General features: G+C 44.6%; 1 protein-coding gene across 4 annotated transcripts in view; it reads left to right on the plus strand.

Moving 5' to 3' along the window:
* SFXN5 (sideroflexin 5) overlaps positions 1-16,366 on the plus strand; it is a 106,396-nt gene that overhangs the window by 38,721 nt on the left and 51,309 nt on the right. For 3 of the 4 annotated variants that reach the window (XM_069797176.1, XM_069797198.1, XM_069797188.1), the window contains exons 4-9: positions 807-833; positions 2,175-2,229; positions 4,182-4,207; positions 8,426-8,479; positions 11,128-11,184; positions 12,051-12,116. In XM_069797176.1, the coding sequence (XP_069653277.1) occupies positions 807-833; positions 2,175-2,229; positions 4,182-4,207; positions 8,426-8,479; positions 11,128-11,184; positions 12,051-12,116 (285 nt within the window). Of the gene's footprint in view, positions 1-806; positions 834-2,174; positions 2,230-4,181; positions 4,208-8,425; positions 8,480-11,127; positions 11,185-12,050; positions 12,117-13,792; positions 13,869-16,366 lie in introns of all 4 variants that reach the window. The other variant, XM_069797182.1, reaches the window with a different exon arrangement.

Here is a 16,366-nt window from a genome sequence, read left to right on the forward strand (position 1 = left end):
TTGAGATTATAATTTGCATTTAGGCATAATTCATGGAGGAAAGCCCTCTGGCTTTATTAAGCAGGGGGCAAACTATGGGTTTATGTACATGCCAGAGCATCTTTTGATGTGCAGCTACTCATTAGCTCTACCTGCACCTCACGTAGGATGTTTTTGGCTCGGTGCTCGTAGATCTCCACTGTCTGAGCCTGATTTGAGGTGTTTTGATGCTGCTGAATTACAGTCAGTAAATAACAGTAGGCATTTGTGAGAGTTTTAAATGAGATTTTTTTTCCTCTTCACGAGCGTTTTTCGGTGCATTTCCCTTCTTGTTAAAAATGAAAGCCAGTGGCTGGCTTATTCTGAATCCAGGTTTTATTTGAAGAGATACTTCTTCCATTTCCCTGCAGGGCTTGCTCCACCTTTGTTCCCCAGCAAGCCTCGATTTCCGCAGGAAGCTCGTCCAAGGAGAGGCTGTGCTAAATTTACCTTGAGATCTACGTGTGGCAGAGTTACCGAGATAATTCTTGATTTGTAAAGCTTATAGCAGAGCATGAAGTCTGGCTGTTGTTATTCTTTCTTACCATTCAATATAAGAAAGAATATCTTCTCTGCCTTGCTGGTCTTACTGGCCACACAGATTTGAAGGAGCTCGGTGTGTGTAAAGGATCTTTAAATACATCCTGGAAGGATGCAGAAAATGAGTCTGTTTTAAAGCAGTCCCTCGCATTTGTTTACTACAGCAGCTAAAAGATGAATATTTGGGGTTTGGTATAAAACTATACTGCTCGGTTTTTTAAATGCAATGTTCTCTTTTATTTTTCTAGCTGTGGGGAGCTCAAAAGATAAAGCAGGTAATACGCTTTTTTTATATTTCATTACTGCTTTCAACTATTGCTGCTTTTTTTCCTTTTTGTTAAGCAATGCTGTCCTCTTCTCCATTATTGACTTTGCCAGTTGCTGTTTTGTCTTGCCACAGAAATGTAAATGCAGAGAACACTGTTGCCACCAAAGAGTCTGATTTTTTTTTTTTTGTATTTATATATTTTGATGTCTTCATTTTCTCCTTCCTGTCTAGTCAAGAGATTTCTTGTCTCCAGTCTTTTGAAAATAGTTTGACAGTTCTTTGGTAAGGTTTGTAACTGTGTCGTACCTTCCTCCTCTGCAGTCCCAGATCGCTAGGGGATTGATTTTTCATCCCCAGCCAGTTAATGCTAGTGCAACCTCCTGGGCTCACTGTAAAATTTGGTAAAAATGGGCCAAGTGAGCTTCTTTGTCTGTTTATCAGTAAAAGAGATTTAGGATTTCCGTGAAGGCTGGGCTGTCCACAGCCACCAGCGTTGGCTGAGAAGCTGCAGATATACATAAAGGTTGAATTATCTGGCAAATCCAAATCCCCTGCCGTGTGAGGCGATTTTATTTGGGTTGCCCTTATGGTGACAACTGGAGCGGACCATACCTGCACGTTTTTATCCCAACTCAGCCAGATCCTGAAGCAGAATTTCAAGCTTCCTACAAGGTGCTGTGTGGGCTCATGCAGGCATACCTGCAGACAGGGAAGATGTTCCTCAGCCTGAATCCATCCATCGTGGCTGAGCCACACAAGTCCTTACGGGGGTCTCCTGTGACCTGTTTGCTTCACAAACAGCATAAAGTGGTTTACACCCTCGTTCCCTCCCGAGCAGGCAGCCCTGCCCTCCCCATCCCTCTGCCACAGCGAGGGCTTTTCCTTTCTTTCATAGGGCAGAGTTTCAGCTAGGACATTAAGCTGCACCTCGGTGGAGATGCTGAACACAGGCAGGGACAGAAAATAGGTTTCCCTTTTTCCCCTCCTAAATCTGCATTTCCCTCCCTGGGGTTAAGGTACAGCACTGGGTGGCCTTTGAGGACATTATAGTACCAAGAAAGAGCCACTTTCAATATTTCAGGTGAAATTATTTACTTCTAAATTATTAACTTACGCTAAATTATTTAAGGAGAGGAGAAAGCAGCGGTAGGACGAGGTTTTGTGGAGGCTGCTGAACAGTAACTGCCTTTGGTCGGAGCTGCAAAAGCAAGGAGGGTGCCGAGATGCATGAAGTCCCCCTGTTCTCTCTGGTTGAAGGTGCTATTTGTAGAGGCTGAGTGCTGGCTTCACTGTGCCTTGCCAACTGTTGCTGTGCCTTCACTGTGTCTGTCTGCTGACTGTTTTACAGGCCATCATCCATCCCGACACAAATGAGACCATCTTCATGCCTTTCCGAATGTCAGGTATAGTATGTCCCTATCAGACAATCCTTAATTTTACTGGGAATTTGTACAAAATATTTTTTGCTTTCTCCTGTTTTTGAATTGCATCTCGTAAACATTTAGACCAAGATCAGAAAGTAATTCAAATGCCTAAATCCCTTTGCAGTCAAGGAGAATTAAGATTCTAAATGCCTATGCAAGATCTAGTGCTTAATATTTTCCCCTCCTTCAGATATTTTAACACAGGCTCAAGCTAATAGCCTTTCTGGCATTTTTGGGGTATCCATCACTATAATAGGCATTTTAACTGTGTAGTAAACAACAAAGCTTGATGCCTAACGAGCAGCTTAGGGTGTTACTCTCCAGGAGAGAATGGGATGAGTCCTCTTTTTCCATGTGTGGTGGTACCTAATAGCCATGGCACTGGGAGCCCAGGAAGGATCAGCTTGTCCATGGCTTAACTGGTCTGCTTAATTATTAAATTGTCACCTCCTCCTTCCCGCTTTGGGGTGTCTCTCTGCCATGCACAGGTCCACAGCTACCTCTGCTGTGTGTTGAATAGTAGCTCTCTTGAGGATGCAAGTGCAGCCTTGGTTCTTTCCCAAAGGACCTATTTAATTAAATAGGACCTTTTCCATATTTTGGGGGGGAATGTCTTCACCTGAATACTGGGCACAGGGGAAAAATAACAGGGTTGGTGGGTTTTGTTCTCCAGCTCTTTGAAGAAGGATGATGTTGAGGGTGAAGTGGAGGGAAGAAAAGCCAGGACCTACTGCTTTGCTGCCTTGTTCTGTATTTTTTTTTAAATTTTTCTTCCTCTAAGGTCTTTGCCCTTTCTGACTGTAAATTGGATCCATGAAGCTTAATTCAGTAATATTGGTAAAATGCTCTGAGACCTTCTAGTGGAAGTCATAGAGATAGATTATAATTAGCACAAAAATTGGCAGGCTTAGCAGGGGAAAAATGTGAAGCATTTGATTTTTGTGGTGCTCAATAAGATTTGGGGTAAAGGCTTATCTCTAATATAGAGAGCTTTAACTTACACCTATGATTAAAATAGTCCCTCTCTCCTCCATGATGCAAATATACTTTCTTCAGCTTATACCCTGTTCCTTTTTCTACTCACCTAGAAACAAATGAGCTCTCCTGGTATAAAATCAATAGCAGAGAGGTTAATAAAGCGGATGGTGGAAGGGGGAGGTCCCACCGATGGTGGCATGGTCCTGCTCCTTAACTGCCATGGGCTCTGCAGCTTGTTAGGTGGCTTCATGAGCATCTTCAGCATGCTATCCCGGTGGGACCAGGCTCAACAAGAGAGGAAGGGGCACAGAAAGCTGGGGAGTTTTCTCCTGGGTTCGCGAGGGTAGGTTGTGGGAGGGTCTGATGAGCAACAGAGCTGGCACGAGGGAGGGAACAGATTGCGTGACTGAGCCTGGGAAGGGGGGAGCAGGATCTCCCCCTTTCCATGGCAGCAAGCCACTAGGTCAGCTCAGTTAGCACCAGCGTGGCAGCATCATCTCCTCCTGGTCCGGACCGAGCAGCTCCTCATCTGAGCCGTCATCCCTTTGCTTCTGCTGATTTGAGGTTTTGCTGGCTGCCTAGCCCAGCTCAACAACAGGATGCCCTCTAAAGTGCTAATGCCACGTGCTGGCACAGACTGGGGTTACTGGAGTAAGCTAGGGTCTAGACGTTATAAGTTTCAGGGAAACTCTTAGACCGCAACCCAACAAAAGCAAATAGAGGATGGGAAGGAGATTGGGCAAAAATCAGGAGGCTGCTCTAGTTGATGCTTGGTGCAGCAGGTGCAGGTCCACAGACATCCCCATGGTGGCATAGAGCTGGTGGCAGTGAGTGCAGCCTGTCACGCCTGGTGTGGCTTCTACCCTATACTGTTAGATGTCTTAGATGTGACTTTTTTTCTGTCCCCAAACTGCATATTAAAATGCATGCATCTCTTTTTTTTTTTTTAATAGGTTACATTCCCTTTGGAACGCCCATCGTAAGTATTTTAACATCTCTCCCCACTTTGTTTGTGAGTACCAAGGAATGCATTTTTTAGCACTTGCAGACAATTCTCCAAATTCTACTTTACCTCCTCGCGACACGTTCACACAGGGTTCCTTCCTTTCCCGTCATACATTAGCAAGGGCATCATCTTGTAAAGCCTGCCCTATGGACGATGCGCTCAAGGTTATTTATCTATTTAACGTTGTTCACCCAGCCCCCTGCAACGTCTTCAGCTTTATCTTTCCCTTCTGGGAAAGGAGGACCAAGATGAGCTCATTGCCTGCAAAATGCAACTTCTGCAACTCTCAGATTTCATCTTTGGACAGGTTTTTTTTTCATTTGCATGTTTTACAAGTTGCTTCCTGAACGTGACGAGCTACAGCACAGCGAGGCCGGTGTCTTGTGCTCTCATCTTGATTAATTAAAACGGCGGGTGCTTTCTGTGGGGTTATTGCTAAGGGCATTTTTAGTTTGTACTTGTTATTGTGAAATTTGTAAGCATTTGGGTGCTCTCGATAGCGAAAGCCAGAAGGGAGATAATTCTGCCTGTCTTCCTAATGCTGAAACTTCAGCTTGTCTTCAGGAACAGGAATGGTTAATTAACCACATTTTATGAATAGGGAAACTGAGGCATGCAGTTTTGCCCAAAATCGCCCAAAGTTGGCGCCAGAAGGTAGTTGGTCCTCCACCTGCCAGCTCTCGGCTCAGCTTATTAGATCACGCGTATTAAAATGATTGAAGGAACAAATTCTGCTAAATTTAATCTTCCTAAACCCAGTGGACCATGGCATAGTACTTAAAGGTAATGATTCTTTCCCAAATGGCGATAGCAGGGTTGCTAGCACCTAAAAGCAGAAATCATCGCGGCTGTTACTATTTGTTGTCGTGCGTAAGGGTTTGGTGGTAACTTTGTATGGGGCATTTTAAAAGAAAAGGTTAAACAAAAATGAGTTAACGATCAATTTGACAATGAAATCGGCCCAAATCCAGAGCTGTCAGAGGAGCCGAGAGCTGTCAGATGAGCCCAATTTCACTAGCTGTAAAGGATAAACTGGAACCTCTTGTCATTTAAAAAAAAAAAAAACCCAAACGTTTCAAATGTTAAAATTAAAATGTAACATTTATGCCAATCGATCTGTGAAATTTAGTGACAAAATTGGCAGCCTGCTCTAGCATAAAAACAGTTTGAGTCTTGCATTTCACATAGGGGGATGGGATTTCCTCAAGAGAGACTTAATGTGCCTGCGGTGGGCTCTGGCTGAGCGAGCGTGGCTGTCCTCACCCACAAAACCGTGCTGGCGTGCCGTTGCACCCACGCTAATTGTCCCGGTGTTCGGGGGTCAATTAAACACCCTGCATAGATACCGGCAAAGACGTGATCAGATTATGCATTAACAGGTTTACTGCCTATCAGTCAATACACGATGCTGCCTATATACATCTTGGGTTTTTTTTCCCCTATAGCTAATGCAAAATAATTCAGTATGGTTTAGCTCATTGTGAGAGATTAAGGTCTTGCCGAAAATAATCGTTTCTTTTCTGGCCGAAGCAGCTACTCCCCTGACACAACCAAATCCTGAGGCTGTTTATTCTTTCCCTGAGTTGCAATCGTTTGCTTTTCTTTTTAGCCTCCATCCTTTCTGTGCTCAGGTTTACGGTTTGACCGCAGAATCGGTTGTAGTGGCAGAGTAGGGACAGGATGGGGTATATGTAAGTGTAGGGAGAGTTTGTGTTTGCCCACCTAGATTTCAGCCCAGGAGGGAGCAAATCCAGCACTCACAGTATCTCCCTTTGCTGTAAGGGGTGACACGTGCAAGGTGGCTGCTAGGCTGTAGCCTTTTACCCTGGGTTTGTATTTCATCCCCAGGATGAAAGCCTCCAAGGAGGAAGATTTATCTGCATTTAGGAAATTCAGCCTAAGACTCGGGCAGTGAAGATGGAGCAGAAGCCGCGCTGCTGTTCCCAGCTGCCACCCACAGCTTTAAGCACCTTATTTTCCCCAGCCATTTAAAAATGGGGGGATCTTGTTGATGTTTTGAAGTGCATAGAGAAGACCTGGGTGTTAATAATGGGGTTGCAGATGACTCTCGCTGACAGACGAGGCAGGACTTGGGGCTTGCAAGAGGACAGCTCGTAATGCAAACGCGCCGCGAGGCTGCTCAGAGCTGACAGATGTCCAAGCGGTGGCGTTAGCCCTGGCTTTCGGGCCACAAAGGGCCGTTCACACCTGATAGGCAATTAAATTTTGTAGCTGGTACTTTTCTAGTGTTTAGAAGCTTTTTTTATTTTGTTGTCCTTCTTAGTTATTTTTTCCCCTCACAGTAATTAAAAGTGAAACTGTACATTTCTTGACAGACTCTTGCACATATGGAGAGTTTGCATTTAAACGTGCCTCTTTCAGTCATACAGATTTTGGGTGCTCTTTTTTATTTATTTATTTTCCTCTTTTATTTTTCTCGGCGCTCAGCTTCAGCTGACAATGTAAGTAGCTGCCTGCAGTCTTCCCTCTCCTCCGGAGCCTCATTAGCCCGCTGGCTTCAGGCGCGTAAGTCAGTCCTGGGGTGAGGAGGTTCATCGCCTGTTGAATTTGTTTGGCTAAGACCAGCAATGGAGTAATTAATGACAAGATCCGCATATTGAATGGAAGCGGTAAATTAGTGTAACTTGCACAGATTGGCGCTCGGCCAGCGTACAAAGTAGCTGTAACTTCACGAAAGGCTGTAGGAGGAAAAGCTGGAGGAGGAGGAGGAGAAAGGAAAGAAGATGCAAACGAAATCAGGCCTCCCAACCCTATTACCCTTTTGTTTGTTGTTATTTCTCTCTTATGTCCTTAAGCGTAGAAGTTGCCTCCTCTTCAACTGATGCTGCTGCAGATGTGCAGAGATGGCTTTAGCCTTGCGGCAGGCTGTCCACACTCTAAAACAGGGAAGTTTTCTTTCTTCTCAGCTTTCATAGGGATAGGCTTAAAGAAAATGGTGCAGAAGACGGTCTGAGTGTTGGAATGAACTCACAGCCTTCTTGCCTGGATGCCTGGGAGACATTTCAGTTCACATGAGTATCCTGAAAATAAATGTATTTGGAATTAAAGTGAGTTGTTCAGTCTTTATACTCTTAACAAAGATGTGAGTGTGATTTTGCAACAAGAAGACCATCTTCTTCAGAAACTACCAGACATTTAAGGTGTGGAAGGGGAGAAGATGACAGTGATGTTAGGAAGTACCTCATCTTACCTTTTTCTTACCCAAGAACTCATCTTCCTGTCCATTTGTTGGGCTTATCATTGGGAGTCCCATTGCTTTGCATCCCTTTCCTCTTCTTCAACCTCTTATGCTTTAAGAGGAAAGATTGCCATAAAACAAGGTAGGAAGGAGTCTGGCAGAGCTGTCTTGTGTGTAAGACATGGGGTCTTTAAGGAATTGCAGAGTGTGTGCCTATGAGGTATATTGAGACGTGTCCCAAGGATGTTCTCAGGACTGTATAGGCAACATACACGTGTGTGGTCTTAGGTGCTGCGATGGGTGACCTTGCAAAGCCTGTGGCATCTCGCCTTCACGCAGCAGCGGGCAGCACCTGGCCAGATGTGCTGGGACAGGCAACCATAAGCCTCTGGGAGATGGCGATCGTCCGCTTGAGCTCATAACCCAAGCAGGAGTTTTCACAGTTCAGAGTATGACACATCAACAATTCTCTTCTCTTAAAACAAAATTCAGGCTCCCAAACAGGAGCACATGTGCTTCCAGGTGGCATTCCTGTCTTCAGATGTTCAAATCGGATTTCTTTCTTCTGCTTGAAACAGTGAATGTGCCAAAGGAAAATAAGAAAAACCCCTTTCACTGCCAACAGTAACAACTTTGAACTCTTGCATTCATGCAATGTTTGTGCTATTCTCCAGGAATACCTGGATTAAAGAATTTATTATATTTTAATGAACTAATCTTTGGACAGTATCTGCTGCCAGACTCTTTTCAAGGTGTGTTGCAAGCAATAATTAAATATGCAAAGCTTTCACAGGCAGCTATGTTACCCAGTTTCACCACTGGAAAACTGAGAGACAATAGACTGAAGGGAAGTTCAATAACTATAATGAAATAAAGCCATAAATGAATTTATTCAAGTCATTAGAAATAAGCTTGATGTTTGCGTGCCTAGAAGAGCACTGAGAGCAAACCAACAATGCATTTGCTAATGAGAAAAATCTCTTCTCTTGCAGGTTGTTGGTCTTCTCTTACCCAACCAGACGCTGGCATCCACTGTGTTTTGGCAGGTAACACTCGTCGGCCACTGTGCACTGAATGGGTGGAGAACGTGATGGAAAGGAAAGCAGCAGTTGACTTGTGTCTAGAGGACAAACTGATGCACATGGCTTTTCTGCGCTGGCAGTGCTTTGGTTAATGGGGAGATGATGTGGCTGGATATAATCAGGGAAAGGTTTGGTAGGTCTCGAATGGGCTGTAAGCAAACTATTGGGTCCATTTTCCAGTGCCTGGCTATTTGTGCCATTGCAAGGGAGATGCAAAACAGTCCAGGATCTCAAAATCAGCTTTTTGGACCCAATTCGTACAGGTGTAAATGATTGCACAGTGTGTACTTCCATGAAAATGTAAGCCCTTAAATTCATACATCTGCTGTTTTGAAGACACCCTGTCAAGTAGTTGGGATCTTCCTTGGTGAATTCCCATTGGAAGTGCAGCGTGTGCACAGGGCTAGGGGCAGTGGGATGCCCCATGCTCAGGAGTTTTGGGAATAGCTGTGCATTGCAAAGCCAAGGACCTCTGCGTTCAGTGTGCTACAGGGGCTTTGGGGAAAAAAAATCTGTGTGTAAGGGGGTGTTGGTGTTATTTCCCATTAAAATTCTGGGAATTAAAAGTAAGGGGAGGAAGCGTGCACGTGAATGAGTTATATCCATAGTAAACACCCCACTTAAGTATAATTTCAGCACTAACTGAAATGAAAGAACAAGTTATTTTCAGACTTATTTTTAGTTGCAAATGTCTTTTCATTGTCTACAGTGTAAGTGATGATAGAGAATTATGCAGTTAAGAAATATCAAAGCAGAATGGGATCTGCCTAGTATGTTAGAAAGACTGCAGAACTGAGAATATATTGGGACGTGCCAATAACTTGTGGTTTGGTTTGTTTAGCTATAAGTTGTGGCTGTGTGGCTTTACATGCTGGGAGTGGGATAGTGGCTGGAGTCATGGAGACTCGTTCATGTTTTTGAAGGCAACTTGCCTCACCTGTTTTTAGATGTCTATAATGGAAAGAGTTGGCTTTTGGAGAAGTTACTCTTGCACGAGTGAGGAGCGAGCCAGCCTGGATAGCTGGCTTGGGCTGGGTGCCTTGTAAGTGGCTAACATGAGAAGCTTCTGTTCCCACCATCACAGCGTAGCTGGGAGAAGCTTTCATCTTTAAAAGTATGGAATAATCCTTTTAAAATCAGAAAGAGTACTTCAAATGCAGAACCAAAATGAGCCCACTCGAGAGGGAGGTCGTAGCAGGCAAGTCCGGCAATCCAAGCCTGCCTGGGCCACTGCTGCTTGACAAGTGGTTCCGAAACTCTTCCCTCCACTGTTCCTGGTGATGGCCACATGGCTCACCCCTTTCTGAAAAATGCAAGTAGGTGAAGAAGCAGCTTAGAGAGGCATCATCCAAAAAGCGCAGGAGGGTGTCAGACAGCCACCTAGGAAGACAGTGGGGTCAAAAAATGGGTTGTGGGGATGTATTCAACCTAGAGATGGCTTAAACTCTAGATTAAGGACAATATCTGAGCAGTATGTCTATATCTCTCTGAAAAGGAGATTTATCCAGGTAAATAGCATAGGATTTAGGGACAGTGCATGTTACTGCATTAACAAACACTGGGTCCTATAGGGCTTGTACAGTGAAGCAGTTGTTGCTGATGCCCAAAATGTACATGTCTCAGGTCAGCTCTAGCCTGGTCCTCTGGACCTGCTAATGTAGATATGAGCTGTGGGGGTTAAAAAAACACCCCACATCTGGAAAACTGATGCAGATTGCCAGTACATATTGGCAAGCTGACTTAGTAATATTTTTTGAAGTTATTATTTAAAGAAAACAAAAAAGCAAGGTTTTCTAGGTCCAAAGTTCCAGGCTAGAGAGCTGGTCAGCAGGAAAAATGTGATCTTGGGCTGTGAACTTGGCAATGTCTGGGCTGATCCCTCTGTTTTAGTGCCTCATTTCACTATCTCTCCTCACTCTCACTTCATTCCTCCTCCTCCATCTTAGTTCTGGCCACAGCTGGAGAGCAGTCCAGTTCTGACACACTCGGAACTGGGAACATGGTGTTTTGGGGACAGAAAATATAATTTTCTTTACATTGCCAGCAGCTGCTGTGGGTAAAACCCTTCAGGAGCATGGTGCTACTCATCCCCAGCTGCTGCCACGCTGCTTTGGTGATAAATCCTGCTCCAGAAATACCAGTTTAGTGGCATCTCTATCCCTAAGATGGTACATCTGCTCATCTCCTGCTCCTCAGCTGAAGCCTCCTATGACCCTCTGTTTGAGAGTCAAGGAGCTTAATAAATGAGTGACAAAGTGGCTGCTGGACTTACTGCTACGTCTTAACAGAAGTATGGATTTGGTACTGGTGAAAATAAAGACCAATAGCAGCAAGGTGTCGTGTGGAGGTGGATTGGGCCCGGAGAAGGGTCGCACCTCAAGCATACGGGGAAGCAGAGCTACCCTCCGGGCACTGGGTGCCTTGGGATTTCTGTCCCTCACTTTGAAGGGAATTAGCTCGCACATAGGGTATGCAGGAGCCTTTGAAAAGAGGTGGAAAGTTGCGAGCCAGTCCGAAGGGAGATGAGTTTTCCCACAGCACTCCCACATTTATAGATTTTTTTATTTTTGTGAAGTTATGTTTATGCCTGTCTCTTCTTGTTTCCTCTTTAGTGGTTGAATCAGAGCCACAATGCCTGCGTCAACTATGCAAACCGCAACGCGACAAAGGTGAGGAGACCCAACATATGCAGCACATGCAGCACGTTAGGTCTGTTTTGACACGGAAACATAAGTCTTGTCTCTTCACTGTTAATAGAAACTCCAGAGTCGGCACTGTGATGAATTTATAGATTGGCCATTCTCCTGTGTAGACTTCCATTTTAAATCTCGGCTGTAAATGGCATGAGGATCTCAAAATCACTTGAGGCACATAAGTAATGTTCAGTGCCTTTAAACTGAGCCAGTATATAGTTCTAACTGGTATGAAATGGTTTAGTTTGATATGTAAATGAGCAAAAAGCAGAATGGTATCTGGGTTTTTGGATAGCAGAAGGCGGCTCCATGATCATGCTGCCGTCTCCCGAGGACTTTATATGCGCTACCAGCAGTGGTGCTGGGGGGTGGTGGGGCTGTTCCTGCTCTCTTCCATCACTTAGTCTTCATTCATCCCATGTCGGGGTGTGGGAAGCTCAATATGAGAAGCTGAGTTGGAAACCATCCAGCTCACTGAGATAATGTTTCAAAGACAGATATTTAATGTGGAGAGTTTGGGGTTCATCACTAGCGTATAAGAATGCTAATTTTGTACCATTTGCTGAATTTCATTCACATACTTCCTTTAAGCTGCTATTATTATAATTTTCTGATGCCAATTAATTTTCCATTCCCTTTAACCTTGCTCATGAGGCTACAATTTTCCTTGCTTTTGCCGCTGCTAGATGACAGACCATGTGTCACAGAACAATATGACAAAATTAAACCTGTCTCTGGTTTAAAACAAATAAAACGAAAACAAAACAAACAAAAAAGCTTGGTTGCATTTTAATAGCCAGAAGTTTGTTTATTGAAAATATGTTTTGTTTTTCTTTCCAAAGCCTTCTCCGACATCCAAGTTCATCCAGGGCTACTTGGGAGCTGTCATAAGTGCTGTCTCAATAGCAGTGGGTAACGCTTTATATCTATATATTTCACTACTAAGTAACTGCTCCCTTACAGTAGTACTGCAGTGCTTTTGAGATGTTTATTTGAATTGCCAAGCATGTTTATCTTTTAATTGACAGAGTTCAGTCTACATAACCAGAAAATATTTTAACCGTGAGGTGTTTCTGTCCATGCATGCCTGAACTTTTCAACAGAAGGAGACTTCTACTGCTGATGGCTTCCAGCACATCCTACACTGTGCACTGCCTGGGCCTCTGCACTGTGGCTTTGCTGCTGGGTGAACTCAGATTATCCACACATGCATTAACCAGTGGTGAATTAGCCTAGTCCAAGTTAAAACAGTGACTTTGATGCTGCAGAGTGATAGTGTGATGGCTGACATGCTGAACAAAGGCAGGCTTTTGGAGATACTCTCCTGGCGGACCAGCATCTTGAACTGAAAGAACCACAGCACTCGACATCTTTCACCTGTGGACAGCATTCAAGCTGGAAACAGTGTTCAAATCATAGCTGAAGTAATCTGTAAGAAAGGAGCTTTTAACACTGCAAAAGTTGTGGTCTCTTGGTGCAGTCATCAGGCTTTTAATACTCAGGTTCCCCAGAAGCATAAGTTGACATCTTTAGCAGGGTCAGCTAATTCCCAAGGAGGCAGGTACATTTTTCAGGAGCAACTTATGGAAGTTATTTTTTTATGTTGGGTTTTCAAATAAGCCTCTGAGATGTATGGTTGTACTTTTTCTGCTGGAACATTAGACAACCCACAGCAGTTTGTATTTTTTTCCTCTGGCCAAGACTTTTTTCCTTTTTCTCAAGCCACAGGCATCCTTTTCCAGGCATTTTTTCTGCAAACAGACTGTGCCATGGGAGGAGGTCAGCACTCAATCTGCTCACCATGCCATTTGTACCCAGATTCCCCAATTCACCTTCAGCAAAAAGCTGCATGGGCTTGTTTAGATTTCTTTACAAGGTAAAATGTTTGTCTAGAGCAGACTGGAGGAGTCTGTTAGGAGAACTATGGAGGCTGGAGCTCCTGGCTGGGAACTGGCAGTGAGCGGTTTGGCACATCATGTCCTCAGTGGACAGCAGAAAGTCTGCAGAGGCATATCTCTGTTCTCGTGCAGCTGCCAGACAGCTTTGCAAAGGGTGTAGAGTTGGTGTGCAGTTTTGAGTGGAAACTGTCCGTTTTATTGGATACACTTCTGCTTGATAGTTTTCCATATTGCTGGCTTGGCTTGCTCACTGGTTGCCGTACTGCTCCTCTGTATCACCTGTATTATTCCTTCACTACAGAATTAACCCAGACTGTGCACACAGACCAGCCTTGTGTTGGTGTGAGGTCCCACGCTTCTTAACCCCATAAAGATGTGTCCACACCAGCTCCACACTTTTGCAGCTGAAGTACAACCTGAGTCCCCATCCCACCAACTGCAACGCTTTGGTTAGCAGCCCTTCGCTGTCCACTGTTTCCCAGTGTAGCATGGGAGAGCTTGACTGTCCTCCTCAGTCCTTAGTTCGGAATTTTTTCCACCTTGTGAATTAGTAAAGTGAAGCTCTCCAGCTTGATGTGCTGCTGCTGTTCACAACTTGCCTTCCAACCCCCAGCGCAGCTGCAGCAGAGGGATGATGACTGGTTCCACGTTGTTGGCATTAATGCTCCTCTCCGTTTTGGCAACAGGGGCAGATAGAGGGCAGGAGACACGGAGAAGTGATGTTGGCAGAGTTTTGTCACCCCGAGAAGCTGACAGGCTTTGGTAAGGAAACCACTTGGGCGGCGTGTGGAGATGTCCATGTTGGGACAGCTGATGCAGGTCTTTAAAATCTCTGATTCCTCCTAGGCTGACTGCAAAGGAGCTGAAGCAGAAAGATAGGTTCAGAGTGCAGAAGTGACCATCAGTGGTGCTGTGAGAAACACTTGTTCTCTCAAACAGTGTGGAAAACTACACCCAGACTTGTAAATAAAAGAAATTACAGCAAACCAGCAGTGGCCTGCTGTTACTGCAGTGTGGCTGTCACCGCTGGCGATACGTGGGTGGCTTATCAGTCTGCTGATGGTAGATCAACTCTTCATCCTGTGGTGGTTTGTGCCTCAGTTAGTTGTACCATTTGCTCCCTGGTGGTGAAGGAGCTGATGGTCTGTTACAGAGCAATAAGCTTTGAATAAATGCAGAAACTGAAATGATGCTGGGATTTATCTGTCCACCTAACTTGCAGGTGCATCTCCAGCAGGAGCCCCAGTGCTTGGTTATCTTGCACACCTCGGCTATCCATGATGGGAGACCTTTAAAAGCACCACAAAAAAAAAGACAATGCCACAATATTCTGTACTTACAGCATTTCAGGCTCATGCAGGAGGAAATCTTCCTTCAGTGGTGCTGAGAGGGTGTTTCTACCTTCTTGTGTAAATGCCACAATGGCCCCACCAGACTGGGCTTCCACTGCGGTGCCCTTAGCATGTGTGAAGAGCATCGTGAGCTCTGTAATAGCAGTGGTTTTGTAGCTGTGGTGCTCTGAGGGTCAGAATATTGTTATGGGGAGGCAGGAACTTTCCTCAGATCCATCAATGTAGTTGGGGGAGCAGGGAAAAGCAGCAGCCTTTGTGGATACTTTCGCCTTCCTGATGTTGGAAGGAGATCTTCTTCCAAGTGCAGCATGCTATGGCACATAGGGTATGCAAAAAGGAGATGAAGTTACTGTGCACTGATGTCCCCGTAGTGTCCCCCGTAGATGATCCATTGGGGACACTACTGATGTGTGTGTTACTGCAGAATAGCTTGTGTCCTGATAATCCGTAGCAATACTTATTGCATGCTCAATTCCCAGTGCAGAGCAGCTTAGAGAAAATCCTGCAGAGCAGGGAGTGATTTTTATATTGTAAATATCTGGATTAATAACCAGCATCTCCTCAAGCGTTTTTTTTTTTAAATGATGATGACAAATAATATAAAAAGAGCCCTGAGGTTCATTACATTGGATTGTAAGGCCTCAGCCCTCATTAACTGATCTCTGCTGTCAGTTAGCAACAAATCACCTCCCAGTGTGAGCCTATTAGGACCAGATGACCTGAAAACAAGTGCCACTGCCTCCAGTGGTCTGCTGAGACCCGGTATTAATTAAAGTGAGCCCCTTCCATGTTTGCAGTTGGCAAGCGACACGGGGAGAAGGCTCACAAAATGACAGATCAGTTGACTTGTGATTGTGCTTCCCATCGTCTTCACCCTCCGTGTCTTTATCTAACGAGAGGGACAAACAAATTGCTTTCTCACGTGTACGGAGGAGCAGATTTTGGCTTTACGCTTCTTGCATTTAAACTAGAAGTCTTAGCAAATCTTTGCAAATAACCTGATTCTTTTCCCATTTTAGAGAGAGAGGAATTGCTGTCAGGGAGAGGCAACACTTCTCTCTTAGATCCAGTGCTACATCTGGGACTCCTGATTTGCAGCCCTTCAGAATGAGGTTTTGGAGGAATCAATATTTTTTTTAATATTTCAATATTTTTTCCCCAATATTCCTTTTTTTTCCACCTACTCCCAGCCCAACCAGATTCACAGCATAGCTTCATGCAAGGAAAACTATGCCAGGTCTAGAATTTTCCCTCTTCTCCTGTGCAGTACTCAGGTGAAGCAATAACTTGAAGTAATGCTAGAAAAGACATCAGAAGGGTTAATGGTAAGACTGAGTGCAGGGAAAGAGGTGAAAAGGCTGATGTAATAGATCTCTTCCATCTCTAACTTCTTACGTGACACTTCTGCACTGTCTCTGCCGCCAGGCACGTGCCGAGACCTGGGCTACCCGCTCCGCACGAGCGTGCGACATCTCCGAGCTTCGCTTGCGGCGGACAATATGTTTAGAGGAGTCTGATTACCGTTAAGTGACCTAGATTTCTGTTTCTCCTTCTGTGATTGTAGTTTATTTTTATCACATTCTCCATACACCAGCCTCCTTCCTGCATTTTCTTTTGATTGCTCTCGTTTTACTGCTTTTCCGAACACTGAGCGGTAATTGTTTTTGTTTTTTTTAAACAATTGAGTGGATTCCTGTGATTAGGCCTTATTTTCTGGTATCTGGCTGCTGTTCATGATGGTGGTGTATGGAGTGCAATTAATACCAGCTGGTTTTCCTAAGCAAGGCAAACAAAGGCAGAGAGTGGTAAAAAGGCTTGAGAAAGACCAAGCAGATTTTAAATGTTTGGGGTTTGTTTTTTTTTTTCTTCCCCAAATATTCTAGCGCCAAGAGCTATACTGATCAGAGG

This window comes from Haliaeetus albicilla, chromosome 1 (assembly GCF_947461875.1).
Source record: "Haliaeetus albicilla chromosome 1, bHalAlb1.1, whole genome shotgun sequence".
Lineage (NCBI taxonomy): Eukaryota > Metazoa > Chordata > Aves > Accipitriformes > Accipitridae > Haliaeetus > Haliaeetus albicilla.